Raw genomic sequence first — 16,366 nt, forward strand, 5'->3', positions numbered from 1 at the left:
CCTAGCCTGGGAATCTCCATATGCCGCGGAAGCGGCCCAAGAAATAGCAAAAAGACAAAAAAATAAAAATAAAAAAAATAAAGTTGATGGCTGAGAATCTATTCAATTATTATTTGGAAGAAGCCAAACAGTAGGAAGCCTAGAGGAAGCTTCTGAGCTTGCCATTCTTTTTAATTTATAGTTGATTTGCTATGTTGTGCTAATTTCTGCTGTATAGCAGAGTGACCCATTCATACATATATATATACATTCTTTTTCTCATGAGGTTGCCATTCTTTTATGATTTGTTTCAGAATTTTCTTTTTGTAAAATAGTAGACTAAGTCATGCCTGCTTGCAAAGAGTTGACACTGGTTTTCACAAGTTATAGGTGATCAGAGAAGTTATTATTTTAACAATTATCATACTTGGAAAAGTATTTCTTTATCAATCAGTATGGATTCAACCCAAACTAGAAAAGTGTGTGTAACAATACAGTGTTATTTCCCAAATGCAGAATGTTGGATTTAATTTTAAATGGAGGTTCAGGATTCATAGAATCAAAAGACAGAAAAATTGACTAAAAACAGTCTAAAAGAAAGGGTTTCAAATAATTTGAGTTTTATTATAGAGATTGATATAATTTCATACTTTCTTTGCCCTCTGGCACTCTTTTTGTCTTGCGTTGTCTCTTAAAGTGTAATAATTAAAGCTTCCTTCATTTGGTAAGAGCGTGAGAAACTCTATATATTAAAAAGATCATCACTTGCTATTACTAAATGCTTTACCATCTACCTAGAGGGGAAGCCTGCTCTGCTCAACTAGATCTTTTTTTAATCATGTAGCGAGGATGGATTTGAATTAGCTACCAATTTACTTAACTCCTAGGGAAATGATCTCTATTGAAAAATGTTTCTCTTGGCTTCTGGTGTTTCCTCGTGGGAAGTTAGTGCCTTAACCAGCTAGAGCCATGGGGGTGACTAACACTGCACCACTAGAAAAAAATGGCAGATGGGGTTGCTCTCTGTGCAGAGAAAAGCCTAGAGTTAAAGTAGTGATATTTCAGACAGAACACTATAAACCAACTATAATGGAAAAAATAAAAATCATTTAAAAAATTTAGTGATATTTCTGTTTGATTCAAGAGCAGTGAATTTAAAAAGACAACCAAGTTAATTGTGTGCATTTACTTATATGTCCTACTTTATTAATTACTCAAGTAATAATGGACATGGGATTTGGGGTGGTGGTTGCCTGGAGTAAGGGACAACAGTATGATGGCAGGGAGGATCTTATGGTTAGATTCAGGTTATTGTCAAGGATCTTTTACTTTGGGTGGTGTGTTCAAGGGTGCTTTATTATTAAAAATTATTGTTTAGGAGTTCTCTTGTGGCATAGTGGGTTAAAGGTCTAGCATTGTCACTGCAGCAGCTTGGGTTGCTGCTTGGGTTGCTGCTGTGGTGCAGGTTCCGTCTCTGGCCTGGGAACTTCCACATGCTACAGGTGTGGCCAAAACAAAACAGAACTAGTTAACTAACTTAAGCAAAAGTGAACCATGCATGGATCAGTAGTGATAATATGTTATAGTTAATGCAGTGCTGTTATCTGAGGACCAACTGAAAAACTAAACATACTTGTCAAAAAACAAAAACAAAAACATTTAACAGGGTCAAAATGGTATGTGTTGAAAGTCCTCACTCCTCTCCAGGCATCCTCCCCACCCCACCATCCTCTAGAGACAGCCACTATTTAGTTCAGTGAATGTCCTTCTGGACCTTTCCTGTATGCATACAATTATATATATATTCTATATGCACATGTAGAGTTACTGTGTTTTCCCAAGTGGAGTCATGACACATACTTTCTAATCAGTTTGCTATTGATGAGTACATGGTTTTGTTCCATTTTCCTTGTATTAATAATAATGTCTCAGTTAACATCATTATACATATGTCTTCGTTCATGTTCTTGGGTGTATACCTGAGGGTAAGTTATGAGTTAATTTTTAATACGACATTTTTGGACTACTGGAGGAAAAAAAGCAATGACATTTTAAAAAAAACAACAACACTTTAAATGAAAATTCAGTGAAACTGCCTTAGACTTTTAAAACATAAAATAAGGTCATTATTTTTTTAAGCCTTCATTTGGCCTGTCCCATTAGTTTCTGTATTCAAGCCTCAAATAATCACTCTTTCTGTACATAAAATAGGACTGAAAGAGTCTTCTTTCCAGGAAGAACAGTGGAGCTCTTGGTCTGAGAGAGCAACTGTGTACAGCCCCCGCCCCCCCCCACCTCAGTATGAACAGAGTGGGCCAGCTGCCCATCTATCACACCGTTGAAACCAGGGTGGTTTGACCAGATCTGCCTGGCTGGGTCATGCCCCTTCCCTCCTCACAACTCCCTCACAGTGCTGTGCCTTCCACCAAAGAGGTGACCTTTTGGATGTGAAAGACCCGCCTTGGCCAATGAATGCTCCTGGAGCTGTGCTCCCTTGTTAAACTCCTCCACATGCGCTCTGAAGGCCCATTTGTGAGGAAAGGTAAATTGTTACAGTCCCATTTGAAATGGACTTAAACTTTGGGGACCCTTTAAGACACAGATGGTAGATTTTTTTTTTTTAAAGCTAACTTGTTTTTGTTTTGTTTTGTTTTGGCTAGGCCCACAGCATGTGAAAGTTCCCCAGCCAGAGATCGAATTCAAGCCACCGCAGTGACAACACTGAATCTTTAACTGCTAGGCCACCAGGGAACTCTCAGATATCTAATACTTGACATTCATGTGAGGCTCTCTTGCTTATGGATTTTCCCTTCAACTTTAAAATCCTTTTTTCATACTGCAATAAAAAACCTGAGGGCTGATTCTGCCCAGAGGCTGAATACACTTGGAATATAGAAGTTTTATGTATATATGCTCTGTAACAGAAGAGCTTGTTGGAATTGGCAGTATTGAGTACTTTTGTGTTGTTTCATTATACCTCCAACAGAGAGGTGTATCAATGTTTCTGTAGTGCAAATTCAAGAAAAAAAAAAAAGCTGTCCATTGACTTCATAAAGCCTGTGCAAGTTGAAACGTCCTGTGGAAACAGGTACTTTATATTTACTTATTCAAGAGTATACAGGTACTGTCCTTACTTATTCAAGAGTATTCAGTAGGGTAGCACTGCTCATTATCAGGTAAATCAATCCTGGCCAACTGTGCAGTAAGGTATCGCTTAGCAAGAAAGGATGGATGTGGATTAGAGCAGATTCTTTCTTTCTTTTTTTTTTTTTAATTTCTCAAATGAATTTATCACATCTGTAGTTGTATAATGATCATCACAATCCAATTTCACAGGATTTCCATCCCTTAACCCAAGCACATCCCCCTACCCCCCCAAACTGCCTCCTCTGGAGACCATAAGTTTTTCAATGTCTGTGAGTCAGCATCTGTTCTGCAAAGAAGTTCCGTCTGTCCTTTTTTCAGATTCCACATGTCAGTAAAAGCATTGGATGTTGGTGTCTCATTGTATGGCTGACTTCACTTAGCATGATAATTTCTAGGTCCATCCATGTTGCTAAAAATGCTGGTGGCTGAGTTGGTCACCTGGCGTTTGGGGAACTCAGTGTGATAGCAGTGATCCTAAGTTTACTTCCACACACATCTGCTAGTAAGGTTGGAGAGCCCTGACTGAGCACCTGTGGTGTGCCTGGCCCTGGGCTAGGTGTGTGTGGGGGACATAGAAAAATCAAGAGTTTTTGGTCTTTTTCCATAAGGAGCTTACATTCTACATGGGAAGAATAAAACATACCCATGTTCAAACTCAGAGTAGTTTGAACAAGTGCTTAAATTCAAGCCACGGTTTCAAGGTGATGGACGTTAAAGCATGGGTTTTTACATATGGCCACACTGAAGGACTGAGGAGGAAGGATGGGATCTGCATTGGTAGCTGGAAGACAGTGACGCTGAAGGACATCAGTTGTGATCGGATGATCATTAGAGACGACCCCTGAGGGGCTGTGTTGTTTTAGTTCTGGAAGGAACCCACCTCCAGTTTACAGATGTGGAAAATAAGACCCTCAGAAGAGTGCAGTGACAAGGACAGAAATTTAGTAGCAAAGCTGAAAGTGGAAGCCAGATGCCCTGTTTCTCTGCTGAGTGCTTTTTTCCATTAATTCACTATGCCTCGGCCCGATTTTTGAACATCTGACATTTGCCCAAAGCATTAAGACTTAGGTAATAGCAAATTTGGCCCATTTTGGAAGGGGCTCGCTTCTCTGCTCTGCTGAGAGGACTGCCATGGTGACATCATTTATTTTTCTGATGAGATTAAAGGAAATATTAGCTGGTACCAACAGTGTTGGGAAATGAGGAAATGGTGGCCTCATCAGTATAGTTATAATATTAAACTCCCTGAAGCCCAAGGCTTCTAACTTCCAAAGAGGGCTTTTAACTTGACTCTCTGGATGTCCGAGCCCCATCAGGGTAAAGTATGTGCACTGCCAGCCTTCGATGGCAGCAACGGTATTTTTATGACAGGTGTGATCTTGCCTTCTTCCTTCTTCATCTGCCCTGTTCCCAGCCTGGAGCCAGTCAGAAGACAAAGCTGTATTGAGTGCTTGCTGAGTGCTAGGTTCTGTTCTAGGTTCTGGTCATATAGTGGTAACCACATGAGTTCACTTCCAGCTTCAGGACAGGAACAGATCAGCAGGTAAACTGGACACTGAACATCATTAGGGGTAGGTTAAAGAGACACCTTGAGCCAAGAATGTCCATTTAAGTGTCTATCCAGATCTGGCTGTGGAATGCTGACCTTTAAAAGGCAAGTTTGACTTGGTAACTTGCTTTGCACAACTAAACTCTCTTGCTACTTAATAACAAACTTGCCAACTTGCTTTGCACAACTAAACTCTCTTGCTACTTAATAACATCTTTCCTATTTTTTTTTTTTTTTGTCTTTTTCTGGGGCCGCACTCCCGGCATATGGAGGTTCCCAGGCTAGGAGTCTAATCGGAGCTACAGCTGCCAGCCTATGCCAGAGCCACAGCAACATAGGATCCAGGCCGCGTCTGTGACCTACACCACAGCTCACAGCAACGCCAGATCCTTAACCCACTGAGCGAGGCCAGGGATCAAACCTGCAGCCTCATGTCTCCTAGTCGGATTTGTTAACCACTGAGCCACAGTGGGACTCCATCTTTCCCATTTTTGATCAGCTAAAGCAGTGAGTGGACAACTTGGTCTCCAGGCTGATCCATAGCTAGGAAGCAGGCCCAGAAAAATCATGTTAGATACAGAGTTCAGTGGACAGGGAGGTGCCTGTTTGCTCTACATTTATATCAATAGGTCCTCTCTGTCCAGGCTGTGTACCACACAGATTTACAGACTAATGTAGGAAAAACCGGATGTCAAACATGTTATCTGGTAAACATGTTACCAAATTTTCTGTTTGTCTCTTTCATGTCCATCTCTCCCTCCCCCGACTCTCTTTTCTATCTGGACCGAGGGGCTTAGAATGTGGTGTTGATCCATTTAGAACCAATAAGAATAATTTGACTTTCTCATTAGAGTTCTTTCTTTCTTTCTTTCCTTCCTTCCTTTCTTCTTTTTAGGGTCATACCTGTGGCATATGGAAGTTCCCAGGGTAGGGATTGAATCGGAGCTGCAGCTTCAGGCCTATACCACAGCCATAGAAATGTGGGATCTGAGCTGCATCTGTGACCTATACCACAGCTTGTGGCAATGCCAGATCCTTAACCCACTAGGTGAGGCCAGGGATCAAGCCCACATCCTCATGGATACTAGTGAGTTCTCAATCCACTGAGCCACAGTGGGAACTCCTAGAGTTACTTTTTAAGTTCTTAATTAGAACCAGATACTCTTTGGTGTACTCCAGGAAGTCAATAAGGAAAGATGAGTTCCCGTCATGGCACGGCAGAAACAAATCTGACTAGGAACCATGAGGTCACAGGTTTGATCCCTGGCCTCGTTCATTGGGTAAGGAACTGGCGTTGCCGTGAGCTGTGGTGTAGGTCTCAGATTCGGCTTGGATCTGTCGTTGCTATGGCTCTGGCATAGGCTGGCAGCTGTAGCTCCGATTAGACCCCCTAGCCTGGGAACCTCCACATGCCATGGGTGTGGCCCTAAAAGGACAAAAAGACAAAAAAAAAAAGAAAGAAAAGAAAAAAGAAAGATGAGGCACACCAAAGCACCACCACGAGTAGAAGTGTGATGTGGCTCCTGGTGTGGTGGGGCTGGTGCGGAATCCATCTCGAGGGCCCCACCAGGGACACAAGAGCCCACCCTGAGCTCTGAGTGTGCAGCCAGGCTTCTGGTGCTTGGTGGAGGGTGGCTCCAGCTTTAGGATTCGCCTCATGGCTGACATTACAGTCTGTCTGAGGTACTCTGTGATCAATAGCTAGACTATTTTTAGCCAGAGGTATTTTTACTGTTTCATATACCTCTGAAGAGGTTCATAAATCAGTAATGCAAAATGAAATTTAAATAACTTTATAGAGTTTTGCGCTTGCAATGAGAAGCTGATGTTCAGGTGTTTAAGAACAGAGGAGAGGCATCAATTCTAGATCCCACCCCATTCCTGTGGCAGGTACCTGTGTGGTAGGTGACTTACTGGTCTTATGCCCCAATACTTATCTGGAAAAAGAGGCAAGGAAACCTAAGGATCTTCTAGTCAGTTAAAGATTTTTGACTAGAGATGTAGTTGCAAATTTCATGCATTCAGCAGAAATTTGTGGGCCCTGTTGTGTGCTGGGCTCCTCATTAGATGCTGCAGGAATCACAGTGAAGGAGAAGGTGAGGGCCCTGAACCCCCGATTCTGTGGTTGGTGTCTGCTGCAGTGTGCGCTGTGATAGGCTGCAGGGTTTTGAGGGAGAATAGAGCAGGTCACAGGTCACCTACGCATGTGTCCAGCAGGGGAGCCCTGAGGTTAGAGGGACCACTAAGAGTGGGAGCTTGGGAAGGGACTCTGTTGGAGGGAACAACTTGTGCAGAAGTGAGAATCTGGCTTGGCAACTGAGTGGAGTTCACTGATGCTGGAGCAGGGAGGAGGTGACATGCAGTGATGAGACCTGAGGGGAATGTAAGGCTGCAGGATGGCCATGAAAGCTGGAAATGTAGGGAGACCTGACAAATGGTTTATTGATAGTAGATTACAGTGGGCGATGTGATCAGTGTGTTGTCCCTCATTAACAGTGCATAATTCAATGCCAATGTAAAATCGTGAACACCATGGAGCATTAATGTGCATTTCCCTCTGTCTTCACACCTGCTTCTAGAGGGTGTCATTTACATGTTGGTATGTCTTTGATTTTTCTGAAATTAACCCACCTCAGAAGAAGTCATTGAAGGGGTTCAATCTGTTTAAAAAAAAAAAGAAAAAAAAAGAAAAAAAAAAGAAAAAAAAGAAATATTTATGTTTCAGACATCCTATAAATGAATGAGTGCATGAATGAATAAACCTTTTTTTTTTTTTTTAATAAAACTTGGATTGTGGAGTTCCCATCGTGGCTCAGTGGTTAACGAATCCAACTAGGAACCATGAGGTTGCAGGTTTGATCCCTGGCCTTGCTCAGTGGGTTAAGGATCCGGTGTTGCTGTGAGCTGTGGTATAGGTCGCAGCGGAGGCTTGGATCTGGCATTGCTGTGGCTGTGGCTGTGCCTGGCAGCTACAGCTCTGATAAGACCCCTAGCCTGGGAACCTCCATATGCTGCAGGTGCGGCCCTAGAAAAAGACAAAAAAAAACAAAAAACAAAAAAAAACTTGGATTGTGCCAAAGGGGCTTCGTCACTCAGTGCCTCCTTCCACTGTGTCTGTTTCTAAATGCATGTGAGTCTCGGGATACTGACAGATTTCTAAGTCTGCAGATCATTCAGCATAACAACAAACTTCATGCCTGTTGCTGGTACTTTTTGTTTTAGTATCAGATATTGTTTTTAAAAATAAGCATTTATTTCTTTTTTAAAAAAATAAATAAGTCAAAAACAGGGCTGCAAGCAGCCTAGAATCAGTTCATTTCCCCAGAGCTGGCCTGCACCACACCTAGATTGAATTTCAGGTTTGCTCTTATCTTCTCATCTGGCTTCCAGCTTTCATACTGTATTCTGAGTCACAGGGTTGAGAACTTAAAATAAAATCACACAAGTCTTTTTCTCTGCTGTCTTGTTATTCTTTTTCTTAGCCACATTCTGCTCAGCTTTGTAATTCTGTATTTATCTCAGTGTTTGTTTCTTTTAATATCTGATTCTCCTACTGCATGAGGGGTCTGGGGAACATAACCGGATCCACCTGCCACTGGTTTTTGTGAAAACCCTGAACTAAGAATGGTTTTACTTGTTTTAAATGTTTAGAAAAAATTCAAAGGACAGATAATAATTCATGACATAAGAAAAGTATATGAAATTCAAATTTCAGTGTCTATATATAAAATTTTATTGTTACACAGCCTCTGTGGCTCTGTCTCTAGGTAGAATTGAGTAGTTGCAACAGAGACCATATGGCCTGCAGAGCCTAAGGTATTTACTGCCTGGCCGTTTACAGGAACAGCTGGCTGACTCCTGGGTTAGACAGGAAGCTTCATGAGGATAGCCACCGGTTCATGCCCAAGCACTAAGCCTAATACATGGAAGCATTCAGTCAATGTCTGTTGAGTTACTGAATAATGGAGTAAATAAATGTATGCACTGTGGCTGCATCGTCCTTTAGTTCTAGTCCATGTTGTCCACCCTCACTGGAGTTCTGAGGTTTCCAATCACTCAGTACACAATATGGCAGCAGTTCTTAAACTTTTGGCCTCACTTCCCCTTACACTCCTAAAAAAAGAGAAACAACCTAAAGACCCCAAGAAGCTTTTCTCTGTGTTGATTTTATATCTCAATATTTACTGTATGAGAAATTAAAACTGAGAAATTTAAAACACCTTATTCATATAAACATAATGATAGTAAATCTATTACTTGTTAACAAAAGTAACATATTATTGTGAAAAGGAACACCTTTCCCAAAAGCAGTTTATGAGACTGACGCGCAGCCTACTGCGCTAAGGAGGCAGGTTCCAAAAACAATTTAGTGGAAAGACTGGTATTGTTTTCTGGGTTTTGCAAATATTTTTAATGTCTGGCTTAATAGGAGGCAGCTGGACCCCGACAGTTCTGCCTTTAATCTGCTGCAAATTTGTTGTTTTGGTTGAAGTAGATGAAGGAAATCTAGTCTCACACAGATAGGTAGTAGGAAAACGGAGAGGTGTGTTAATAGCCTTTGCAGAGAATTAGTGGATATTCTGCTTTGATACTCTGCCAGAGCTTGACAATTGGTAGTTTCATAAAGGTTAATTGCAGTGTGGAATCTGAAACCACATCAGTGAACATTTCCTTCTTCCCTCCATTGAAATCCATTGGTCTGTCTTGCACTTTGAATGGATGTTTTACTTTTTGGAGTATAATTATTAAAGAAAGTACAAATGCAAAGTAGTTAAATCGCTTTTTCATTCAGGAAATTCACAACATTCCTTGGGAAAATAAGAGGTGTTTCTGGATATTGTTAATTCAGACTGAACAGGATGTGAAAGGGGGGGGGGTGAAGCTGCACACACATGCTATTTCACAGTTAATCACTGATTTTGTTCTTGTTTTTATCTAATAGAGATACCCAAACACAGTCTCAATGTGATGAACTTCTCCAGCCCTTGTCTCATGTAGCCTTTCCTTTTTTAATCATCAGGCATGTTTTAACTGTCTTTTTGTGTGTGTGTGTGTCTGAGTTGATGTGAAACATTCATAAACTGAAATTAGGTTGGCATTGGTACCAGGTTGGTTGGAAACAAATAGTATTAATTTATCAGCTTTAGGGCACAAGATAATTGAATGAGGAAGGTTAGAAGAAACTGTATCCTTTTTACAACATGACCTAACACTCCACAATCAACTAGTGGCATTATTGTTTCCAAAAAATGTTATATGGAACTGGTAATAAAACATCACATGATTTAAAAATACAGCCACAGTCATAAGCTATATTACATTCAGATTTGTTTTCTTGCTTTTGAGATGTTAATCCTGTGGGATTAAGCTGTCAAATATTGCTGTCTTATACTCTAAACTGTACAGCCTGAGAGCCCAAAAATAGTAAATATGCACAGAAAATAAAAGGCTAGAAACAGTATACCAGGATGCTGACAGTGGTTACCTCTGGGTGGTGGGATTATGGGTCACTTTTTAATTTCTTCCTTGTGCTTTTTAAAACATTGATTAGAACAAATATTTATTGTATATTATTATGTGTCATGTATTGAGTGGTGTGCTTAGAGCAGAGGACAAAAAAAGCTCAGTTAGATCTTCCATAGACCAGTTTTTAATTTCCCATGTAAATATGAAATATTTCTATAATGAGATAAATATAGTAGATATTATAAACCAAAATGAATTGAAAAAATACAGTGGCTGTTTTTTCTATGTTTCTGGTCTTGGTGGGGGAGAGAGTTGTGGGATTTTAGTACCAATTTGGAGAGTATTTCATGAGTCAGTTATCCTAAATATCACCAAAGAGTCTCTGCAATAGGCTTGACTCCAAGTGAACTGAAGCCTTGGTATTGGAAAGAGGAAGAAGTAGGCATTTCCTGGGCTATATTTCCACTGGTGCTTTTGAGCTGTACAAAGATATTCCTTGCAAAGTTTCTCAACTACAACTGAGAGCCATGACAGGGCTGGATGTGGCACCTGGATGGACCCTCTCACTATTATGCCGCTAGTTAGGGTTTATGACTTACCTAGGAGGCAGATCAAAGGCAAATGATGACAGAACTTTAAAACTGGCTTGTGTCTGTGGCCTGAGCAGCTTAGAAAGTGCATGTCTTCAATTCAGGGCTCATACAGAAACATCTGGAAATAAATTTGAAACTTAATGACAAAAGAGAACTCCTTTCTGAAAGGACTCTTATTTCTTGTATGTGAATACTTCTTAGCTACTGAAAGACATTGGAATTATTATGTTTGATGTGGGTAGGAGACTAGCAACAACGGTGAGCAATTTTTGGAGTGAATCATTGTTAGAAACAGTCTTTTTTCTATTTTTATAAATACATAATTCCCAAGGTTTTGCAGAGACATTTGACTCTGTAGGAAGTGTCAGAAAAGCTTCAGTATGGACAAGTGTGATATAACATATATATATCTGTGTGTGTGTGTGTGTGTGTATGTATGTGTGTATATATATATTTTTTTCCTTTTTAGGGCTGCACCCACAGCCTATGGAGGTTCCCAGGCTAGGGGTTGAATCAGAGTTGTAGCCGCTGGCCTACGCCACAGCTACAGCAATGCCAGATCCAAGCCTCCTCTGCGACCTATACCACAGCTCACAGCAACACTGGATCCTTAACCCACTGAGCAAGGCCAGAGATTAAACCTGCGTCCTCATGGATGCTAGTTAGATTTGTTTCTGCTGAGCCACGATGGGAACTCCAAGTATGATGTAATATATTTTTGAGAGAAAAAGCATGACTAGTTGTAAAAGTGGCTAGCTCTGATTTGCTGTACAAAATAAAGGATGTGGAAGCCACCACCAACTATTTTGCAAAGACCTTCTGTGGAATTGTGACTTCCCCTGAGCTGGACATCCCTAAAGTTCTACTATCAAGAAATTATGCAGCTCAGCAGAAAATAAAAATCAAGTGGAGGTTGAGAAGATGGCAGAAAAGGCAATGAATTTAATCGACTATCTAGAACAATTGCATGAGTTTAGATTTAAAAAATAGGGTTTCTTAATCTGAAGTGAAAGAGGTTTAGGAGAACAATGAATCAGAATCCTTAGAATCTTGGTTCTGTGTGGATAGACCATGGCCAGAAAAATGAGGGACCCCTTCTTGAAGGTTGAGAATGAGTTCAAAGACACATAAAAGAAGTAGTATGTCTAGTAGGTAGTGAAATTATGGAATTCATTATCTCCAATGGGTGTGGCAGAACATACAATGGGGATGGCCCAAAGGCTCTTCATGATTTCCTATTAAGTGAGGTAAATCAAGTGAGAGAATTGTGATACTGTATACCTGTTGGTAGTTCTTATTGGTGTGTGTCTATATGTATGTGTGTTTGTAGAAAGGTTTGTGAGGGTGGTTCCCAGAATGCACATGGTGGTAGTCGTAGGATAATGGGTTTCAGGTGATATTTTCTTCATTCTATTTTTAATGTGTTTGAATTTTTTAATAAGGAACTTATTTAGTTATAATTCAGGAAATAACATTATTGCATTAGAAATAAAGAGATAAAAATAGTACGTAGTTACTAAAATTTTTATGAATTTGCCAACCATGATGAATTACATAGGTAAAGGTGTTTTGCTCAACCTTTTAGCGAAGGGCAGCCTACACATTGCTTCTTCTATGTCAGCTAAAATAGTTTCCCCAGCAGACCTTGGATCTACTTCAAGATGACATTCCTTACATTGTTTCATTCTTAGCTCAAAAATACACTGTTGGACAAAGTGACTCCTTTTATATGCTTTGGTGCTCACTGTGGCCTCTTGCTTCCATACTTCCCTCCCTGTAGCCTTTTCTTCCACAACAGCCAGACTTAAAATAAGTCAGAACTTTTCTCAAAAGGAGCCAGTGGTTTCCCACCTCATTTATAATAAAATCGGAGTCATCACAGTGACCTGTGATCTATGAGGCCCTACCTGGCCCCCTGCTCCAGCTCTTGCTCCCCTTTTCCAACTCTGCTCTGCCTTGCAGGCCTTCTTGCTGTACCTCAGTCCTTTCTGCATGTTACCGCTGGGGCCCTGGCTTGCTCCTCCCTTCCTGATACCTGTTCAGATGCTGCCCCATCCAGGTTGTCTGGACTTTGTTTCCTATAATATCACTTACCCTTTCCCTTCCTCTGTTACTCTCTGTCCCTTGTACCCTGTTTCTGTTTTCTCCTTAGCATTTATCTCCACCTGACATATACATTTATTTGTATATTTTACAGTGACTGTGTTCTTTTACTAAAATGTGATCCCTAAATGTAAACACTAAAATGTAAGTTTATCTCTTTCATCATGGCTGTGGCCATGCTGCCTAGGGCAGTACCTGACACATAGTAGGCAGTCAATAAATATGTGTTGAATGAATGAATTCCTGTCTCACTTGCCCATATTGTGTTCTGACATGTTTGCCTTGCAGAGAAGTGGTGACATTCAACCATTTCCTCGAAGCAGCTGCTGAGAAGGAGGTTCAAGGGAAGGCTCGGCTCCAGGACTTTATTGAGAACCTGCTGCACCGGGTGGAGCTGGCAGAAAAGCAGTTGGAGTACTATCATGGCCAGCACGCTGCTGGCCTCCACTGGGACACCAGTGAGCACGGGGTAAGCATGCAGATCAAGCGCCAGGTGTGAGGGTGCCAGGTGTGTGAGGTGGGGGGCAAGGGCAGAAGAAAGGGGAGTTGGGGAGTGATTTGTGAGAACTTTTTGGCAGCAGCTGGAAGCATTCCCCTGGCCACGTGTTGTGGAAGTGATGCAGATGAGTCCAAGACACCTGGAAGGAAGTGAAATCCTGGAGGCACGGTCGCCAGTTCTTTACCCTCCAGCTCCATTCCAAGCTGAGTTGGTAGGAATATTTTAATATTGTAGAATAGCAGTTTCAAAGTATCCAAAGAAATCATGTGTCCCAACCTTGGTGTCAAGTAGATCGGAAGTTATTATCCTGTTTTGGAGCTCTTCAAGGAATCTTCTGAAAACTTTCATGCTTCTTAGCAAGATTTAACCACATAATTTTTTTTCCTTAATAGGAAGTAAATCACTGTTTGAGAGTAGCTATAGGTGAAACATTCTTTGAATAGATTTTCAAAAAAGACGAAAATTGACAGGTGATAATCTGTAACAAATTTTTGCATGCAATTTTACATGCAGTTGTAGGGACTTTAAAACCCCCACAGCCCATGAGAACCCTAGATATGGATTGAAGGTCCAGACTCTCCTCAGTGGCTTCATCAGGATTCTCTTTGAAGGGAGTGGGAGGGGAGGTTACAAATAACCACATTCTAGGAGAGGGAGGGTGGCCCTCTATACTATCCTTGAAGTATAAACAACAAAACCAAAGAATGGATTTTTGAAAACCTAAAATTGTTTGTTTATAACATTTTCATTATCAATTGAACTTTATTTATGCTTATTTCCTTCCCAGAAGATTTAAAAATGGACTGTGTATCTAAGGAAAAGAAAAATAGGAAACATTTATGGCAAGCAAAGGATTAGTAACGTTGCTATTGGTTGATGGAAAAGTTTATGTCAAGCAGTCTGGAAGCCAAGATTAACAGGAAACATGATTAAGTAATCAAAAAAAGGAGTGGAATGAAAGGCAGATGGATAAAAGAAAGAAGACTGGAGGGAGTGAGACAGACAGCAGAAAGGAACAGAGACAAGGAGGAAGGAGAGAAATGAAGAAATCCTACATAGTGCTGGCTGCAGTAGTGTACACTCAGCCTTAGAACAGTACAGTTATGCAAGCTCTAGAACTTCCCAGTCAGGAATAAAGTAGACCGGAAGGAAATAAATTTATTGCTGTGGGGTTTCAGTGACTGTCATCAAAGCAGTTTCAGCTACCTGACGTATTTATTATTTTCTCAGTGCGTGTCTGTGGCCTCCTGAATAGGAACCTTTGTTCCCCTTCTTGATTCTCCTGTCACCTCTTTGGGAAACTGCCTGAGTCCAGTCATTACTAACTGGCCGGGGGCACTCTCTCAGCCCTTTCCCGCCTCCTGTGTCCATCTGGCTGTCTCTCAAGAGGTGGCTGTGGCGTGAGGTCATGGAACCCAGATGTGAGGTGTGAAGGCCTGGCTTCTGGATCATTCTCACCCTGCTTCTGACTGGGCGGACAGTTTGTCTTCCTGGGCCTGTTCTTTCTTCCATAAAATAAAGCAGTTGGACTAGATGCCTCTTAAATTCTCTAACCATCACCTGACTTTGGTGGTTAAGAATTCTAAAATTAAAGTGTAACTATAATATTTTCAGTATTTAGACTTATAAGTAACCCAAAGCTAAGAAATGTGTAAATTTTTACTATACCAAGTTCAGAAGTTCATAAAGAGAAAATAATAGAAGGCAAGGAGAAGGAAAGGAGGCCCATTAGTTTGCACCTTTATTTGTATTTCTGTGCTCATTTCCTCTGCTTGCTATACTTTTCTAGCTTGGAAACTGAACACTTTTTTTTTTTAAAACACACCCATGGCATATGGAAGTTCTTGGGCCAGGGACTGAATCTGAGCCACACTTGTGGCAGTGCTGGATCCTTCAACCCACTGGTCCTGGCCAGGGACCAAACCTATACCTCAGCAGCAACCTGAGCCTCTGCAGTTGGATTCCCAACCCACTGTGCCACAGAGAGAACACTCTGAAAACCTTTTAAAAGACACAGTCTATCATTACCTCTCATCCTGCAGTATCATGTGATCAAAAGTTGAGCAGCTTCTTAGCTCTTCTAGTCAGATGTATACACATATGTATACACATATGTACATACAAATATGGGTAGGAAATTTACTCAGTAAATACCTATGTTTATGTTCTTTATGTCCCAGACATGGCATCCTCTTCAGATTTGATCTATACAGGGAAGAACTGACTAAATCAAATAAAATAAAGCACAGTTAAGACTGTAACAGGGAATTTAGGAGGGAGAGCTGTCTGTGAGTAGGGTACGATCAGGCTGTAGTAAGGTGAGCTGACTTTTGGCAGCAGGACACATCACCCAGAGATGACCAAGAATGAGATGTTTGATTTCTGAAAGGATGGGCAGGTGTGGTTTTTCCTGTTTTCATTATAGTCCTTTAAACTCTAGACCATAATGTGCCACATTATGAGACAGTCTACAGACCTAAGACTATTTCTCCTTTTTACTTAATCTATTTCATAACAAACATATTAACCATGGCTTTGGTGTAACTGAAGTACTCAGTCTTGGAGTACCTGTAGTGGTGCAGCAAAAACGAATCTTACTAGTATCCACGAGGATGCAGGTTCCATCCCTGGCCTTGCTCAGTGGGTTAGGGACCAGCATTACCATAATCTGTGGTGTAGGTTGCAGATGTGGCCAGATCCTAAGTTGCTGTGGCTGTGGTATAGGCTGGCAGTTGTAGCTCCGATTCAACCCTTAGCCTGGGAAACTCCATATGCCGTGGGTGCGCGCCCCCCCCAAAAATAAAAAAATAAAGTACTTAGTCTGGCCTCTCTGAGCATCTGTGGTTATAGATACACAGAAGATCTTGGATGCTTTTAGCAGGAAAAGCTTTGAAACATATCTTTAGTAACCTCTTTGGCTCAGCTAAGCGAAGCTGCACAACACCAAGAAGCCTAGGCCTTAGGAGCCTCAGCCCCTCCCAGGAGAGCTCCTTGCCCCAGGCACACCCCCCGCCCTCTCCCCCTCCCCCT

The 16,366-nt window shown here is 41.3% G+C and overlaps 2 protein-coding genes across 7 annotated transcripts in view; one reads left to right on the forward strand and one right to left on the reverse strand.

Annotated features, from left to right (window-relative positions):
- ZNF365 (zinc finger protein 365) overlaps positions 1–16,366 on the forward strand; it is an 831,894-nt gene that overhangs the window by 3,199 nt on the left and 812,329 nt on the right. For 4 of the 6 annotated variants that reach the window (XM_084997053.1, XM_084997055.1, XM_084997054.1 and 1 more), the window contains exon 3: positions 13,126–13,306. The exons of 1 other annotated variant lie outside the window; for it this stretch is intronic. In XM_084997053.1, the coding sequence (XP_084853179.1) occupies positions 13,126–13,306 (181 nt within the window). Of the gene's footprint in view, positions 1–5; positions 3,014–13,125; positions 13,307–16,366 lie in introns of those variants that run through there. One more of the 6 variants, XR_014827976.1, reaches the window with a different exon arrangement.
- The window catches only part of LOC146396841 (uncharacterized), a 221,025-nt gene continuing 211,111 nt past the window's right edge, over positions 6,453–16,366 (reverse strand). The window contains exons 7-8 of the mRNA XM_084997489.1: positions 10,741–10,852; positions 6,453–7,335 (exon numbers count right to left, since the gene is read on the reverse strand). The gene's annotated coding sequence lies outside the window, so the exon portion shown is untranslated. The remainder of the gene's footprint in view (positions 7,336–10,740; positions 10,853–16,366) is intronic.

Source organism: Sus scrofa, chromosome 14 (assembly GCF_054392235.1).
Source record: "Sus scrofa isolate SSC_HxYL_T2T_F1_AM1 chromosome 14, Sscrofa_HxYL_maternal_Yorkshire_Landrace_v2.0, whole genome shotgun sequence".
In the NCBI taxonomy this organism is placed as follows: domain Eukaryota; kingdom Metazoa; phylum Chordata; class Mammalia; order Artiodactyla; family Suidae; genus Sus; species Sus scrofa.